At 47.8% G+C, this 18,622-nt stretch overlaps 1 protein-coding gene across 1 annotated transcript in view; it reads left to right on the plus strand.

Annotated features, from left to right (window-relative positions):
* LOC149326171 (uncharacterized) overlaps positions 1-18,622 on the plus strand; it is a 40,351-nt gene that overhangs the window by 18,803 nt on the left and 2,926 nt on the right. Inside the window, exon 2 of the mRNA XM_089564490.1 lies at positions 10,326-11,023. Coding sequence (XP_089420616.1) covers positions 10,326-11,023 — 698 coding nt within the window. The remainder of the gene's footprint in view (positions 1-10,325; positions 11,024-18,622) is intronic.

Raw genomic sequence — 18,622 nt, forward strand, 5'->3', positions numbered from 1 at the left:
GGCATTTGACTCTGTTTATCCTGATGTGTTGTCAGATAACCTTCAAAATTATCGGTTTAGGGGTCTTTTTCTGTTATTTCTTGATAATTATCGACCCAACCGTCTACAGCTCGTTGCATTAGGTAAATATTGAAGTGGCCTGCAGCAGATTAAATCGGCTGGTGCTCAAGGATCTATACTTGCACCTATTTTGTTTAATGTATATGTCAATGATTTGAGCTCTGTCTGCAAAATGTGCCATGTTTTCCAATACTCTGATGACACGCTCTTAGTTGCTAGACACAAGGACTATAAGATGGCATTATCTTTTATTCAACACGACAGAGAGTTAGTTTTGGAATAGTTCAGCAATAACATAATAAATTTTAACAATGAAAAGACAAAATTGGTATTTTTTACAATCATTTCAAGGGAATTACTACTGATGTGTCAATTCGTTTGCACAGACCAAATTGTGCTCATTGCAAATGTCCTTCAATCATGCCTGTGTCAGCGGTCAAATACTTAGGAGTATCCTTCGATTCCGACATCTCTTGGAATACCCATTTGTCTTTTTTCTGTTCTCAGCTACGAAAAGTTGCGTGTTTGCTGCACTCTGCTAAGACCCTTTGCCCTATGTATGCACGCAAGCAAATAGTAAACGCCTTAGGCTGCAGTGTGTTACGTTATGGTATTTGCTGCTTTTATTTCTGCTCTGCCTTTCGGTGAAAGAAGGTTAACCGCATACTGAAATCCACCCCTTAATCAGAATTACATGGTAGGTCTCGATATGAAGATAGTTTTTTTTTTTGAACTTTTACTTATGCCTGACTTTTCTCATCTATTTTCTTGAACAGTACATTTTAAACTCATCTGTAGAAATGTTTTTTGTACACCATATGTTCCTGTTAAAGATATGCGAAGTCGCGATCGTTTTCTCGTGCCTAGAGTGCAAACTCGTTATGGCGAGCGCCTTCGAAAACATTCTGTTTCCTCCTGTTCTTAACCAATCGCCCCCCCCCCCCCCAAAAAAAAGAAAACTTCTGCTAATTCTAAAAATATAGTGAAAGCTTGTCTTGCGTAATTACGTTGTTAGTTCCAGTACTCTGCTTTCATGCCATGTTTTCACATGTTTTTGTTTTCTCTCCTTCTGTGTGTATTTTCGCGTTCGGTCATTTAGAATCCCATTTCTTCTTCTCACATCTTCTTTTTTTTTATTTTTTTTGGCTGCCTTTCTTTTTTTTTCCTGCCATTTTTTCTTCTGCAGCTTGTCTGCTCGGTGCATGACTTATATGCTGTCTGCTGCCGGGCACTGCCACTAAAGCCTTGTGAGGTTTTGGCAGGCCCGCATTTGTATTGGAAAGAGGAAATACAAAATTTAATATTATTATTATTAAGAGCATGCTTACCACAGGCGCTTATTCAGGCTTGATTGGCCGTGTGCACCAGGCTAGTTCTCACTTCTTTTTTTTTCCGCGTGCAAGGTACTGGGGCAGCTCGAGGGCCACCTGGGCTGAGGGTTGTCTGATACAGCCGGCGTCGTTGATTATACCAATTGGAGAATATACCGCCGAGAATATACCAATTTCCTACTGATTTTTCATTGAATTTTTGGTGTTGTTGACACAAGCAGCCCTGTTGTGTAACCCAGTTCTTCACTGGGGGTTCCGAAAATCGGTATGAGAACGTAAATACAGAAGGTTAAGTTTGCGTTTGTGAATGCTTTGACGTTTGTAAAAGCTGAACTCATGCCTCTGCATATTTCCAATCTTATGTTTACCCCTTTCAGGCTCTTTCTACAAAATTGCATACAGACTAGAGCAGGCTTTATTTTAGAGCAGTGGCCTGCCGAGCAAACGGGGCGAAAGTTGCTGGGTGCCAGGTTTCCCGCACAATGCTTGCGCTCTTGCGAGGCTTCGTATACATGAAGACACACACTGTCCTTAACGCAGTAATTGCGTTATTATTTCACTTCATTTGTTCTGGTAACTTTACGATTCTGGTCAGCTCAGTCTGGTATAGCTGTGTCTACTCCAAGATGGATGTGGCATCCATATGAGAAGCCCACTTATTTGCTGCAGTGTCTGATACTGTTGGTAGGTCCTTCCACAAGGCACCGGTGCCTAGATTACAAAGCATCGGCACGTGACAGTGCTTCTGAAAGTGCAAGCTTCTCTCATTTGGAGACAAGCTTTTCATGCTTAGTATATGTGCTTCCTCGTTTCCTTCAATGCAAAATGACTTTTGGTGCTGCGTACACCCTTAGCAAAAACTAATACGTTTGGAATATACGGTGGGCTACTTAAATTGTATTTTAAACATATTTTGAATTCATGAATGCACTAAAAATATGTAGGAAAAACGTTCCTGAAATTTCACGCTTGGTATCCGAAATATATTCTTAAAATATGCCAAAACTACCTCACTTAACCCATATTCCAGCACTTTTCAAATACGCGAAAAAATATGTATGCAGTTTTAGCATCTTGTCAATGTATTAAAAGTGTACGTCCGTAAATATGAAACTAATTCATCCGAAGTATACTTCAATTCTAACAAACGGGCAGTCCTTTTAAACGTATTTGCAACACACTCATAGCTGCCGTTGAACTGTCGAGTGCCTGAAATCCCTTTTCGGGAAATGGCAGTTGCCTGTTGTCAATGTACGAGGTGTACTTCCGTGAATACGCAATTAATTCATCCCAAGAATACTTAAATTCTAGCAAATTGGCAGTCCGCATTAGCATATTTGCAGCACACTTCAATTGCCGTTGAACAATCTAAAGTACGAAATCGAGTTTCGGGAAATCGCATTTTGGTATTGGCAAGGTATTTAAAGCGTACTTCCGTAAATACGGAATTAATCCGTCCAAAGTATACTTAAACTCTAAGAAATGGGCAGTCCGCGTAAACATATTTCCATTACATTTCAAGCTACCGTGGAACAATCTAGGGCTCGAAATGTCGTTTCAGGCAACAGAGAAAACTCCCTTTCCTATCGTCTTTTCCTTTATAGTAACTTGAAGGTTTATGGAAGGTAATCACCACTTATTTACACTACGTGCGGAGAACGTGATAGCATTTTACCGGCAAAGGCGCCTTGGTACTTCCGGGCCGATTATGCCAGCGAAAAGGAACCCGACTGGCAAGGCCGACCGGCTCCCTTAGACACCCGTCTATCTGTTGGTTGACAGTTCGACTCTTGACCTATTCCTGACGCAAGTTTCAACTAGCAATTCGGTTCTAGATCGTCCCCTGATTCGAAAGCGACCAGTATGGCACTTCTGCGATAATTTGGGGGCCCACAGTCTTTGCGCAAAAAACGTATCACCGGGCAAATAGTGCATCGCTCTCGGTGGGTATATATAAGGCAAGCCAAGTATGGCACTTGTCGGGCCTGCACTTACAGAACGATGGCAAAAACACCACCACCCTCAAGAAACTCAAGCAGGTTGTAGGCACCATATCGCAACTCATCCGCAGGGATTTGGGACATCATAGAGGCATGAAGGAGCGCGATCTATGATGCCTTATTCATGCCTTTGTCCTCAGCCGTTTGTTGTACACTTCCCCACACCTACAACTATCCAAACACGACATAAACACTTTGGGTGCCTTGATCTGCAAGGCATACAAGGTAGCACTTCATCTTCCTCTCAACACACCCACAGACAGATTACTATGCCTGCGCCTCCACAGCAGGATCGGGGAACTTGTGGAGGCCCACCGACAGGCCCAATACATCAGGCTCACATAAACTTCCACAGGCCGGTATATGCTGGACTCCCTCGGAGTCAGAACACAGGCCAACGACCGAACCCTCCTCGCCACCCCACGACCGCTTCACCGGGAGCTCCAAATCAAGCCGCTTCATCCACCCTTCTCACACTACCTCTCCCTCCAGACACCTCCCCAGAGGCTGCAGAGGAAGCCCCCATTGCACTTTCTATCACCCGCACGGAAGCCCGGCCGAGTCGATGTCCCTGCTTTTGGTATACTAGACTCGCCCGATGCACCCCACCCCGCCTAGTGGAGCTGATATGGGTGCCTGCGTTCTCCGGGAATCCCGGGAACGAGGCCGCCAATATTTTAGCCCGAGGTTCTTTAAACCGAGCCAGGTGGCCTCGGATCAGGGATTCACGAAGGAGCGCATGCACTCATTCAGCGAGCTGACGCAGGCATACAGAGCCCCACGCCAGCTCGACCTCCCACCCCGCCCCTCCCTATGTAGCAAACACGCAACACTTTGGCGCAGACTACACAAACATACTCTCCCCTCACCCCCTACCCTAGCCCACTATCATCCTTCCTTCCCCACTTCTGCTTGCACACTATGACCAAAACCCTTCGCCTTTTCCCTCCCTACTTAATACCAAGGCCCCGTTCGCGTACAACATACGGCGATCAAAAACTAAGTTATTTGATTCCGGATTTCCTCAATGCGCATCCTGAATTAGCTGAGATACTGTTTACTGCCACCAAGGTGCAACGACTGAGGAGAACACTTAGAGACTTTTTCTTAAATGAAAACTAAAGACCATGCTGTGCTGATAACTTCGTTCGCCTTCACTCCGGATCTTTACCTTCACTGTGATGATTGAAGACGTGCGTACATAGATCACTGTTTTTCATAACACCACACTACTGATCCAACTTATTGTTTTTATGTACCGATTGTAAGGCTAAAGAAGAAGATGCGTCTGATGGTTGGCAAAGACGAAGACGAGGTGACAGTGCTCTCGAGAGTCTGGGCAACGTTCCTTCAGCACTGGACGTTCCTTCCTGGCCGTGCATCGATTCCGAAGATGACCGAAGCGTTGCTGCTCTGTCTCCCGGCGCATCGTGTGCAACGGCTGCACGGAGTCCTGCTGTTCCCTCTCCTCCCCGTTGGTGCTGTTCTTCCACAGCCTGCCTCTGCGTCTTCTGGCCGTCTTCAAATTTTGGTGAGGCCGTTCCGCGAGTGGGGGATTTGGCCAGCTGTTTCCCCCTTTGGATGTAGGTTCGAAGGCTTTGCAGGTTTTCCGCCATGGCTATGTCTTCCCCGGGCTCAGGTCCGGTAACCTGGTTCGCCAGTTTGCCGGCTGAAAATCTGCCGCTAACATCTTTTAGTCAAAACGGTGTCAAGCTAATCCCTGTGGCGCTGGTCCCTGTAGGAGATGGTGTAATTAAAATAAAAAACTCTCGATTGATCCAGGAGCAGCTGAAGGCAGCCACCAGCCACTATCTTGAGATTTCTAAGGTGCGACCATTTGGCAAGAGAGGAATTCTATGCAAATCGGCTCACTTGGATTGCGTTGCCGATTTGCTGCAGTGCACCTCTTTCGCCTCACTACCGGTGAAGGTATTCATTCCTGAGCAGCTAGGCTGCGTAAAAGGAATTATCCGCGGTGTGGATCCTTCCGCTACACCAGGGGAAATTCTTGCAGACTTTCATGACGCCTGTGTTGGCATCCTTTCAATTTACCGCTGCAGCAGAGAGGCTGGAGGCTCTCGAACACCAACGGAGTCCGTTATTGCAACATTTGCAGGGTACTCTTGTCCGTCCGAGATCAAAGTTTGGCCTATTGTGTACCGTGTAGACCCACTGCAGCCCCGTCCTTTACAGTGTAAGAATTGCTGGCGATTCGGTCACAGTGCCAAATCTTGCAAGTCCGCAACGCGCTGTCGCGTTTGTGGCGGTGATCATGCACACGACATTTACACTTCTGAGTCGCTTAGCTACTGTCTTTGCCACTCTGATCACACAGCTGACGACCCCACCTGCCCGAAGCGTGCCGATGAGCAGAACGTCTTGGACATTATTCAGCGTGACAGATGCTCGCGCGCTGATGCATACGCCCGCCTTGACAGACGGCAGTGCTCATACGCAAGTATTGCCCGCACGACCACTGCTGATGTGGAGGCAGCCTTAACTAAGTCCGTTGTTGCTGCGGTGGAGAAGGCTGTTGCTGGCGTACTTGACCGCATGATCCGCACGTTCAGCGATGCCTTGTCCCAGGTCATTTCCGCGCAGGCTGCTTCATCGGCTTTAAGTAACCTCAACTCGTCTACCTGTCCTCCCTCCTCTGCCACTGCTGCTATTCAGCCCACCACCCCTTCTGCCTCCACGTCCGTGGGTGTAAATGACTCTGACCAAGTCCCCCTCTCTAACGCTTGTGAGTCAGATGTTGAAATGACTACTCCATCTCAGAAGCATCGTGCTTCCTCTTCTCCATCGAAATCTGACCATCATCATGGTAAGACTAAGAAAAGTTCGGCTGGAATTTCAAAGAAAATAGATGTGTTGAAAGAGGCTGTTGCGGCTACGTTTTTAAAGCAATAATCATGGCGGGAATATCTGTTCTCCAGTGGAATTGTCGCTCTATATCATCTTCTTTCCCCGATTTACAGCAGCTTATACTAAAACATAGTCCAGACATTATTTTAATACAGGAGTCGTGGCTCAATCCTAATCGCCCATTTGCAATTAAAAATTTCTCCGTTTTTAGAAATGATCGCCCAAACGGCAGGGGTGGGGGCTTACTAACATTGATTTCAACGAAACTGTATCATCGTGCTAAAGTGTCTCACAAAATTATGAGACCTGATTGTGAGATACTTGCCGTTGAAATCATTATTCCGCAGTGCGCCCCTGTTACGGTGGCAAATATCTACTTTCCCGCAGGAGTCCGTAGGACGGATGAGCTCGATGCGTTACTGCGCAACAGCAGACGAGTAGTTCTAGCTGGGGACTTCAATTCACATCATGTAATTTGGGGTTTCAGATCAGACTTTAGCGGGAAATTACTTTGGTCTTGGATGTAAGCAAACGGCGTGTGCTGTTACAATAGTCGCGCCATAACTTACATGAGGGCTAGTTCTCGATCAGCTATTGATTTAACGCTAGCAGTTAATGGTACAGCGGCATCTTCGTGGTGTACAGTTGACTGCGGTACGTCCAGTGACCACTCCCCAATCACTTTCACTATTGCGTGCAGTCCAGTCAGGGCGACTGGTTCGCCGCAAAAATTTATAAATACTACACTGTTCAAGAACCTCCTAGGTGAGGCCCTCTCGTCTGTTGCCCCCTCCGATAAATCTGACGGGGGCCCTCAAGTATTAACTTCTGTGTTAGACGCCTCTCGGCGAGCAGTCTTTACAGTCCGGTCAGGCGTTGAAAATAAGACTCCTTCCAGTTGGTTGAATGACGACTGCGAAAAAGCCTATCGTCAAAGGAAAGCTGCATGGAAGAGTCTAACGCACAACCAGTGCCCAAAGAACTAGATAAATTACAAATTCTTTGCAGTCTCTTTTCAAAGAACAATATCTAAGGCTAAGGATGATTACAATGCCAGCCTGAACACCTATCTCTCTAATCCTGTTAACCGGAAGTCTCTTTATAGATTCATGGAACGTACTCATGTGCTGCCCTCTTCTCACATCTCTCAGTCCACAGTATTGACACCTCGGGACGAAAAAGATAAACTAGAGTCCATAACTCAAGGCTTTGCTGTGCGTTTTCGAGCTCGCACTACCTTTCCATCAACCCCGTTTCATTTGGGTGGAGACTTCACTACGGTATCTGTATCTGATTTAGCGTCTGTAGTTAATTGCCTGCAATCTGCTGCCCCTGGGATTGACGGAGTAACAGTTGGCATGCTTAAAATCCTAATACAAGACTTTGCCCCGTACCTCTTGCGGACTGTGAACTGGTCTTTGGAAAAATCCTGGATTCCACAAAATTGGAAAACAGCGAAAATTATTTTACTGCTGAAAGAGCAGGGGAAGGGTTTTGATCTCGACAATATTCGGCCGATTGCTCTCACATCAAATTTGGTTAAGCTTGTAGAGCGGGTAGTCTTCAGCCGCCTCACGAGTCATATTCTGAGTCTTCAAGGTTTTAGCGAGGCTCAGATTGGCTTCAGCCGGGGATGTTCGATTTGGACCGCACACATAGACTTGGAGAGCCGTATTAAGGTTGCTATGAGGCAAAATGAGGTATCAGCTCTGGTTACTTTAGATATTCCAAAGGCTTACGACAGCGTCGAACACAGCATTTTGCTTCATAAACTGGCTAATGTACAACCTCCTTTGTACCTCTTTGCGTGGATAAGAGAGTTCTTAAAGAATAGAGCGTTCTTTTGTTCTAAGGGTACGTTAACTTCTACAACATACGCCCAGTCTAGAGGTGTCCCACAAGGCTCCGTTCTTTCACCGTTATTGTTTAACATACTAATGCGTGATATCCCTATTCACCCAGCCGTCAAAGTTTATGTGTATGCGGATGATATTGCTTTTTTCGCTTCTGCCAAAGACATTCATATCCTGTACCAATTACTGCAAGAGTATTTTAATGCTCTGGAAGTTTGGCTAGACAGCATAAAGTTAACTTTAAATGTGAACAAGTGTGCCGTCCTTGTTTTCCCACAAGCAACCCCTCTTTACATCTCTCTGTCGTATCACTCTATCCTCATCCCGCAAGTTGATTCAACAAAATACTTGGGTATAATATATAACCCGCATTTAGACTGGCGGCCACACATTAGAAGCATTGCGCTTAAGGGTGAGCGTGCCCTCGGCCGGTTGGTGAGGATCAGCAACAAAAAATTCGGTATGCGACGAGACACTCTACTGCTTTATAAGACCTATGTACGGCCAATCCTTGAATTCGGCTCCGTTCTCTTTTCTGGGTGCCCGAAGTACAAGCGTGAACCCCTGTTTGTTATGGAGCGACGCGCTCTGCGCCTTTGCTTAGGTCTGCCTAAAGCAGTAGCTAATGCTGTGTTGTACTTGGAGGCGCGAATACCTGATCTCAATTCCCGGTTTGAGCTTATCACTGTGCGGACATTTTTAAGGTCTTTGGAGCCTGTTCCTGGATTGGCTAACCCTATATTTACAACGAACCCAACTCTCTTCTTTGGTACTCCCTGGCCTCGGTATAAGCTCCCTCAGGTGGTGTTCACTAACTCCCTGCTGTCAAATATTTCTGTATCAATGAGATCTTTAGTACTAGTCAACCACAGGCGGGCTGACACGGCAGTCTTCTTTGACAACACCCTCCCAAGGAATGCTAAGAACCTGCCCGCCAATATGTTAAATAGGCTCATAGAGGAGTACCTAGACAATTTTCCTAACCATATTGCCGTCTATACAGATGCCTCCCAGCAAAATGAAAAGGCCGCTATTGGTATTTACTCAAGGGCTCTTGATTGGAGCTACTCATTTCGGGCCCCTGACTATACCCTTATTTTTGTAGCTGAGTTTCTGGCCATTGAGTTGGCCTTAATAAGGATTCCCTGCAGTATCACTCGGGTTATTATACTCTCAGACAACCTTTTCTGTTTTGGCAGCGCTCGAAACCTCGAGTGATACTCCTATGAGCCGTTCCCCTCAATTTTTTATTCCTCCACATGTTTCAGAAGTTCGCTTTCACTGGGTCCCTGGGCACTGTGGCATTGTTTCTAATGAGAGGGCTGATTTTTTAGCAAAGTCTGCCCTTGATGGTCCTATTGTCCCTTTCATCCCAAATACTGTTTACTTGACTCTAGCACGCTTTCAGCGATTCCAGCGTTTCCACACCTTGAGCCATGAGCCTCTCCTCGCTGCAGCGGATTTTGAACACCTGGTATTTGCTTGGAGTGTGCGGATGTGCAGTTCGAGGCAATGTGAGGTGTCTATGACCCTTTTGCGCTGCAGGATACCGCGGCTAAATCTTTATTTATGCCGATCAGGGCTTTCGATATCCAACCTTCGTGAGTCTTGTGGCGAAATTGAGTCTATAGAACATTTTTTCCTCTCCTGCCGGCGGCTCGCTGCTCTCCGTAGAATTTACTTGGAGATCCCCCTCGCTCGGCTTGGGCTTCCTCTATAAATTCCGATTCTCTTATCCTTCGGGGCAAACGCCAAGGGATATGCCCTGAAACCAGTGTTCGATTCTATTCACGATTATATAATTTCATCTGGTAGATTCCTCTGCTAGAATGTGAATTCACAACTTTTCTTTCTCCGTATTTTTTGTTTTGTACAAATTCTAGCTCTGCGTCCCAAAATTTTAGATTTAAATATACTCCATTCCCTGTACATGAGTGCGTTCGTATCCGCTATGCACCCTGGCCAATCCCCCGCCGTGGGTATGTGCCATTCAGCCCGAGGACATCATCATCATCATCATCTTGGGCCAGCGCTACGCTTGTGTGTCCTTCGCCGACCTGATCCCGGACTGCTGCCGTTGCCGTTCCCGTCGCCCCAGTACCTCGTAATAAACCCCCCGTTACATTTGGTGGAGGTGTTGGGTAAAAACATCGGCCCTGGAGCTCCGTAGTCGTGCTCTCCCGACGCGCAAGATGCCTGAGGACGTGCAACACCAGGCCGTACAAGTGGGCCAGGCTGTCATCTGCGCCGGCTCCCTTCGTCAACGGGACCCGGCCATTTTCAGCGGGACCGACGAGAACGATGTTGAAGATTGGCTCACATCGTACGAGCGGGTGAGCGTATACAACAAATGGGACGATGTGACGAAGCTAAACAACGTCATCTTTTATCTCGCCGCTGTGGCTAACCTCTGGTATCGCAACCATGAGGCAGATATTCAATTCTGGTCCACCTTTAAGACTAAATTTTCAGAAGTATTTGGTCGACCGGCTGTCAGGCAACTCCGAGCCGAACAGCGATTGCACGAACGATCTCAGCAGGCTAGTGAAGATGTCGTCGACTTGTGCAAGCGGGTCAATGCTCGTATGTCGGAAGCCGACAAGATCCAACACATTTTGAAAGGCATCGATGACGACGCTTTTCAGGTGCTTCTAGCGCGCGACTTGCGTACCGTTGCTGAAGTTGTCACGCTCTGTCAAAGCTTTCAGCAGTTGCGCAAGCAGAGGATTCTGACACGCCAGCGGCCCCCGCAGGTTGAGTCGCTTGCTGGGCTCACGCCTGCCCCTGACCCCTCGCTGCTACAGCAGATTAAAGACTTCGTGCGGGAAGAAGTGGCACGCCAACTTTCCTTTCTGCCGAGCGCTCACGACCGACCACCATATCTGGCTCCAGCCCTCCGACATACAATTCAAGAGCAAATTGCTGAGGCTCTTCCACCGGCCCATCCGTCACCACCTGTCATGGTTCCGCTGACATACGCTGACGTTGTCGCCAGATCACAACCTGTGGCGGCTCCGCTCACATATGCCGAAGCCGTCGCGAGACCGCCTCCTGTCGCGGCTCCAGTGACGTCTGCCGATGTCGTCGCAAGACCGCAGCCGCCAATCTATAGTGCGCCTCTGGCGCATTTGCGAGGGCCAGTGGCTTACCGTCGACCTACTCCAAGGGTCAGCGATTCCTGGCGCACAACGTACAATCGGCCGATTTGCTTCTTTTGTGGTCTCCCAGGTCATGTAGCTCGGCATTGCCGCCGTCGCCTCCCGGACGCAGAAATTGCTCCCCAAGCTCCTGGGTACTGGCCTCCACCGAGTCAGTACTCTGTGCCAGCTGCGCCGCCGCAAACTCGTACTTTCTCGCCGGACCGTTCTACCCTCTCCAGCCGCCGGCCATCTTCTCCACGACGCCGGTATATCTCGCCTATGCGACGTCGCCCCACCGCTAACCAGGAGGAAAACTAGGCGCCGCAGTTCCTGAGGCGAGAACTGCGTCCACAACGAACTTCGAAAGGCCTTATCCGTCAGCCGCTAACCTCATTGAAATTTCCGTCGACGGCGTTTCTGTCATGGCGCTTGTCGACACTGGTGCTGCTGTTTCCGTCATGGACGCAAAGCTGTGTAGTTCTTTGAGAAAAGTAAGGACGCCAATTGCTGGACTCTCACTGCGCACTGCCAGCGCTCAGAACATCCAGCCGTCAGCAGCGTGTATCGCTCGAGTTGTCATCCAGGGACCATCTATGCCGTCGAATTCGTCGTACTGACTTGCTGTTCTCATGCTGTTATCCTGGGCTGGGATTTCCTATCACGCCATGCTGCTATCATCGATTGTGCTCGAGCTGAAATCGAGTTCTCTCACCTGCCCGAGGCTGTCTTGGACACTGCCGCCCCTTCTGGTGCCTGTGTTAAGGCCCTCGTTGCCGAAGACATTGACCTGCCTCCCTGCTCTTCAGTCCTCGTACCCCTCTCTTGCGGCCCTCTTCGCGACGACACTGTCCTCTTCACTCCGTCCCCTATCTTTCTGCACCGCAAGTGTCTGCCTCTGCCATACGCCGTACTGACTATATCCGCTGGCCTCTCCGTACTGTTCGTGTCTAACCCATTCTCGTTCCCCAACGCCTTGCGCCTAGGTGAATGACTCGGCACTGTACAACCATTCGCGTCTCTGCTCATCCGCGAAGAGACGGACGACGCGCCGCACCTCTCCATAGCCGCACTCAGCCCACCTACTGCTGCGCCCGATCCCTCCTCAACCGAAGCGTTCCTTCGCTCCATCGACGACAACCTTCCAGTGCCGCAAAGGGCACAGCTTCTCACTTTACTTAATCAGTTTCGCTCGTCATTTGACTCACATCAAAGTTCCTTGGGCCAAACTTCCACTGTCACCTCGTCTTCGTCTTTGCCAACCATCTGCTGCCGTTGCCGTTCCCGTCGCCCCAGTCCCTCGTAATAAACCCCCCGTTACACTGTATTTTTGTGTTTTTAATGCCCTTTCATATCATCAGTATTGATGTTTATTTTGCGTTGTAATTATTGTGCTTATGTTGTTTCCGCCGCAGCCAAGGGGAGCGCGGCCCCGTCAGGCATGTCTATTGCCTTTTGTCGCGTCCCCCAAGGCATTTCTGTAACGGAATGTCTTGAGTAAAGAAAGAAAAAAAGAAAGAAAGGAAGAAAGAAAGAACGAAAGAAAGGAAGAAAGAAAGAAAGAAAGAAAGAAAGAAAGAAAGAAAGAAAGAAGGGAAGAAATAAAGAAAGAGAGAAAGAAAGAAGGAAGGAAAGACAGAAAGAAAGGAAGGAAGAAAGAAAGAAAGAAAGAAAGAAAGAAAGAAAGAAAGAAAGAAAGAAAGAAAGAAAGAAAGAAAGAAAGAAAGAAAGAAAGAAAGAAAGAAAGAAAGAAAGAAAGAAAGAAAGGAAGAAAGTAAGAAAGGAAGAAAGAAAGGAAGAAAGGTAGAAATAATGAAATAAAGAAAGAAAGAGAAAGAAAGAAAGGAAGAAAGAAAGAAAGAAAGAAAGGAAGAAAGAAAGAAAGAAAGAAAGAAAGAAAGAAAGAAAGAAAGGAAGAAAGAAAGAAAGAAAGAAAGAAAGAAAGAAAGAAAGAAAGAAAGAAAGAAAGAAAGAAAGAAAGAAAGAAAGAAAGGTCCTTTCCCTCTGCCCGGCGGACCCTCCCCCGCGGGGCCTCGAGAACCTCAAGACCTGGGAGGACTGGGAGACCCTGCTGCGCTCGGAGGACCTGGCCCCGCAGACCATCGCCATCGGCCGGGCTGCCAGTGTTATGTACCTTAGGAACATAAACACTTGAGTGCAGTGGGGTCGCGCGGTGACCCTTGGGCGTGCCCTGAATTCCTTTAATAATAAAGTTTTTTTTCTCTCTCTTGTGTCTTTAGATTTTTAACAGAAGGACCACTTCTCAACAAGATCTAAATCAGGATCTAGTGCTTCACCTGATGTCGCTCAGCCACTTCCTTATTCTTGAGAAAAAAGGCTGAGCTTTTTATTTGATTCGTTGGGAGCCTCGATATCCTGGCCCAGGCAAGGATGGCCGCTTAGGCTACCTGACCTTTTTTAAAGCTTTTACCATTAGTCATTCCTAAATCTCTTTTTCTCTGTTATTTATAGTTAAACTTTTTAGGCCCGCTACACCACTGATCACTTTACTCCTTTTTATTCAAACCTGCAGAAAACATTGCCTATACCTTGTGCTTGGCGCATGATGGCCTTAGCTGCCCATGCGCCATTGAACCCAACATAGCGCAGCACAATAGTTGTGCAAAACAACAAAGAAATACTCTTTTATCGTCCCATCCGACAACTAAAAACACTCATCCTCCCATCCATTGTCTGGGCGCGCATGCGTTGCTTGGCGAAGTTTGCTCTCCCTACATCGTTTTTTTTATTAGTATAGAGAACAGCGCCCAGACAGCGATGAAAAAACTTTTAGACAACGCACGTAAGGCGCACTAAAAACTTGATTTTTTTTATTATAACCCAGATTATATACCTGCTGCCAAGCGATGAACACGGAAGAACAAGTGACGTCACACACATCAGGTGAGAACATGCGCCGTTCGCGCTCTCGACCCCAGAAACGCGAGCTCTTCTCCCTATAGCTACTTTCCGCAGCTTCCAATCCCAGATACACGAACTCCATTTCCGATAGCAACGTTCCGTAGGTTCCAATTTTTCCCTCGTTAATAGCTTCTTGCCTCTTTAGAACGAACTTTATTTTCTTTTCTTTCTATGTTGTTTGCTTTCTGCAATCTGTTAACTAATCCAGCAGAAAAGAGCCAGGAAGAGGAAGCGCTTTATAGGAGATAGATTGCCGCAGCCTTCAATCCGATGTCATCCTGCAAGACATGCAGATGTGCACAAAGTAGGTGGATGACATTTTCATCTTGTCATATTATGTAAGTCAGCGCACTGCGCAAAATTCACGCTGTCAATAGAACAAATAGCGATCTCATGAGTAAGGCTGTTAACAAGTTGTTTTATTTGGAACAGCGATTCACTAGGCAGTAACCGTCTTTGTGTTTCAAGCTGGGAAAAATTAAATTAAAGTTATTGGTTTTTTAAAGGAAATGGCTCAGTATCTGTCTCGCATATCTCGGTGAACACCTTAACCGCGCCGTAAGGGTAGGGATAAAAGAGGTACTGAGAAAAGAAAGGAAGGAATAGGCGGCGTAGCGGAGGACTCCGAAAAAATTACCGACGATTACGTTACTTCCTAATGAGAAATTTGAGCGCAGCTCATGAGCTGTGTTTGTGTTGTCGTCACTCCGTCTCCGTTCTTGTCCTTGTGGTGCCACAGCGGCATAAATTCGTACCAATTCGCCCAATTCCCAACCCTTTCGATTCATTGAGGCAAAGAATTGGAGGAAGACGTGTATGTACCATTACAGACAACTTATTTTTCACACACATTCCTTCGTCAAAACACACCCCACTAACAGTTCTTGATTGTCATGAACGAAGCCTTGTAGGCGCAGAAATAGATAAATGTATGCCTGACTTGCGAACCAATGCCTGGTTCTCAAAGACGAGGTCTGCGCAAGTATTTCACCAGGTTGTCACAGCCGTGGTTACGAGCGAGAGAAACGGGAAGTTCTCCCGCATAAGTGCGAAGAAATCCTGTTGCTCTTTATATCTACATTGAAGCCCTCACCCACCCTGCCATCCTGCCATGTGCCAGTTAATGGTTGTATTTGAGGAAAGTAAATCACGCAGTAACTGTCTCACCTACCTCTGTGGACACCCGTCACCCGTTTGTAGAGGAAGGAAGGAAGTGGGAGGGAAAGAAGAAACAGAAAGAGGGGCCGTAATGAAGAAAATTAAAATTGTATTTGGGTAAAGGAACTTTCGCAGTAACTGTCTCACATATCTCGGTACACACCCGTGAAAAGCTCCCACTTCTGCTGACAAGCTTCTGCTGATAGCCTTCTGTCGACAACGATGAGGCATTAAAGGCTTTCGCCTTAAAACACTCGTCCTCCCATCAATGGTCTGGGCGCGCATGCGTTGCTTGGCAAAGTTTGCTCTCCCGACATCGTTTTTGTTGCGAAAGCAGCACTCCGACAGCCAAAGCGAAGCATCAGGTGGCCGCCGGATCTATGCTTACCTTGTTTCAATTGGTCGAAATGGTAGTGACGTCACAGTGCGCAAATTTCAAACGGGCCCAATTGTGCTTTGGCTAGTGAGTAAAACACAAGTCAGTTGGCGGCAGCTCCAAACAGACACTTTCTTTAATCCGTACATGTACTTTTTTTAATTTTTTATGAGCATTAAGGGGCACTAAAAACTGGAAGTTTGTTTCCTATAACACAGCCTACATACATGATGCCATGCGAATCCGATCATGCAAGAACAACTCACGTCACGCACACACATCTCGTTAGAACACGCGCCGCTCTGCACTCGACCCCGAAAACGTGACCTCCTTTGCCGATAGCAAAATTCATTTGCTCTCAATTCTTTTCTAGTTCGTAGCTTCTTGTCTGTTTGGAACAAACGTATACCTTCTTTTGTTTTTTATATTGTTCGATTCCTACCAATTTGTAGTCGATTAAGCATAAAAACACCAGGACGGTGAGCGCTGAAAAAAGGTGCACAACCGAAACCTCCCTTCCCATGTCAACCTGCAAAATATGGCAAAGTACACAAAGTACGGGGACGAGATTTCAGTAATATTATGCAAGTCTGCGCCCTACGCAAAATGCACGTTGCCAATAGCACAAAGAGCGATCTCATGCGTAAGGTTTTCGACAGGTTGTCTTATTCGGGACAGCGCCTCATTAGGAAGTAACTTTCGTTGTGTTTCAAGCTTGGAAAAATTAAAGTTCCGTTGTTTTTTTGGGAAAGGAAAAGGCGCAGTATCTGTCTCGTATTTCTGTGTGGACACACGAACAGCGCCGTAAAGGGAGGAATAAAGGAGGGATTAAGAGAAGAAAGGAAGAGGTGCCGTAGTGGAGGGCTCCGAAACAAATTCGACCGCCTTGGGATCTTTAACGTGCACAGACATCGCACAGCACACGGGCGCCTCTTGCGTTTCCCTTCCATTGAAACGCAGCCTTCACGGTTGGTTTCGAACCTGGGTACTCCGGCTCAGTGGCCGAGCACGCTAACCACTGAGCCATCGCGGCGGGTAAAATAAAATTGGTTTCAGGCAATTCGCGAGTCAATGGACGGATGGATGGAAGACAGGAGCGTCTCTTTTAAAACGGACTGTTGGCCGATGCCACCACGCTCGGCTTTTTTAGAGCGCAGCTCTTTGGCGTCCGTTCCTGGGTTTCGCGTCGTCGTCGGCGTCGGCCTCGTAACCAGCTCCGCCCCCCTTTCATCCCCCCAGCGCTAGCAGCGACCGACTGATACCGCTGGATGCCGCTGACGCCGCTAGAGAGTCAAGATAACGTGACTGCATAGAACACCGTCGCCGCTATGCAGAAAGAGGAGGAAAGGGTCCCCCCCCCCTTTTCTTGTGTGGCGGATAGGGTGCTCTTCAGTTGCCGACGCGCCGGTTATTTCACGTAGGCCCCGGCACGTCGACGAATACGTGACCACCTTCCCACGGCTAGACCTGGTTCTTAGCGCTGCGGAAGCGAGGGTATCATATTGTTTGTGTCGGCATCGGCGGCGTTGTCCCTGAAACCAACTCCGCAGCTGGGGTTGACTCACTATCGGCGTCAGCGGCATCAGTCAGTCGCTGCTATCTCTTCCCTCCTCCCTTTATCGTGTTGTCCGCTTGCTGCGCGCGCTTCTGCCCCCATCGTTTGCCGCTGGGTGTACACGCCGCCCCCCTCCCCCCTCTTCCTGCGAAAAATAAAAAAAAATTATGTGATAGCGCATACATGTGTTGCTCGATTTCTTTGCCTCAGTCTATCGAAAAGGTGAAACAGCTTATTTGCTGCGCTCAAATTTCGCATTAGGAAGTAACGTAATCGTCGGTAATTTTTTTTATTTATTTCTGTTGTTTAACTGCCCTGTAAATTAATTTCTGCTGTCCAGTGAAGGACAGGGGGCGCGAAGAAGTCTGGCCGGTCTGGCCACATTGGGCAACACGGCGGACGCAGGAAGGTCTCACCCATGGAGGAAGCATAGTCAGCATGGTCTCAACGGTAATTGAATATGCGATGTCGACTCTCGTTGTTTTATAGAAGGCGAGCGCAAAATTGAGGGGGTAGCGCCTGGTCTCGGCTGGTGTGAAAACAAAACTAGACAATGAAACCGATATTGCTGTCAAACTCGTCCACGTGTTTAACGAGCAAGCAGTGAAAGAAGTCAAGCGTTCGTGCACCGGCGGCATCTCTGAATAGTGCAAACATGTCTCTGCTGCACTGTCGGGGATCGTATCATCGAGCGGGGAACTATAGGGCGGTCGAGGCACGTTTACGCGGTACGTGCAGATATGTACTTTTTGGCTGGGAAGCTTATTGTACGTAGACCAAATACTTGAAGCGAAAACTTCACTACGCTAGGTGAAGCCAAAGTCACCGTGTCTAGAGATTTCACCTTCATTTGGCCTTCAGATAAAGCAAAGAAAAGGAGAGGCGCATAGGGGGCCGCCTGGGACAGTGGACACCTTATAGTCGCGCTTTAAGCTACGAAACCGATGAAGAGCTTTGAAAGCAAAGCGAAGGCGCCTAATTGGCCTCCATGGGACACTGGACACCTGAGTTGAACTTCAAGGGTAGTGACAGATGTGGCGGAAAGGCGGCACTGAACCCATACGCCGTCGGCATTCACGGTGTTTTTTGGCGTCCCCGTTGACGTTTTAGACTGCGATGATTTTAAGGGAAGGAAGTGCGCATAACTGAATCCTTGGGTTAGCGGACGCCTCAATCGCGCTTCGAGGTTCGTGGTTTAGTGAGAGAGAGACGTGGTCTGCATGCGTTAGCGCTGACCACATTGTGGCAAAGACACGGCGCTGCAGAAATACGCCACAGCGTTCACTGGGTGTGGACGCTGTCGTGATCGACCATTAACTGCCACCTGCCAGGGTGCCCGGGTGGGAGGGCTGCTTATCCAGTGCC

Source organism: Amblyomma mixtum, chromosome 10 (genome assembly GCF_055824585.1).
Source record: "Amblyomma mixtum isolate Tamu chromosome 10, ASM5582458v1, whole genome shotgun sequence".
Taxonomy (NCBI): Eukaryota; Metazoa; Arthropoda; class Arachnida; order Ixodida; family Ixodidae; genus Amblyomma; species Amblyomma mixtum.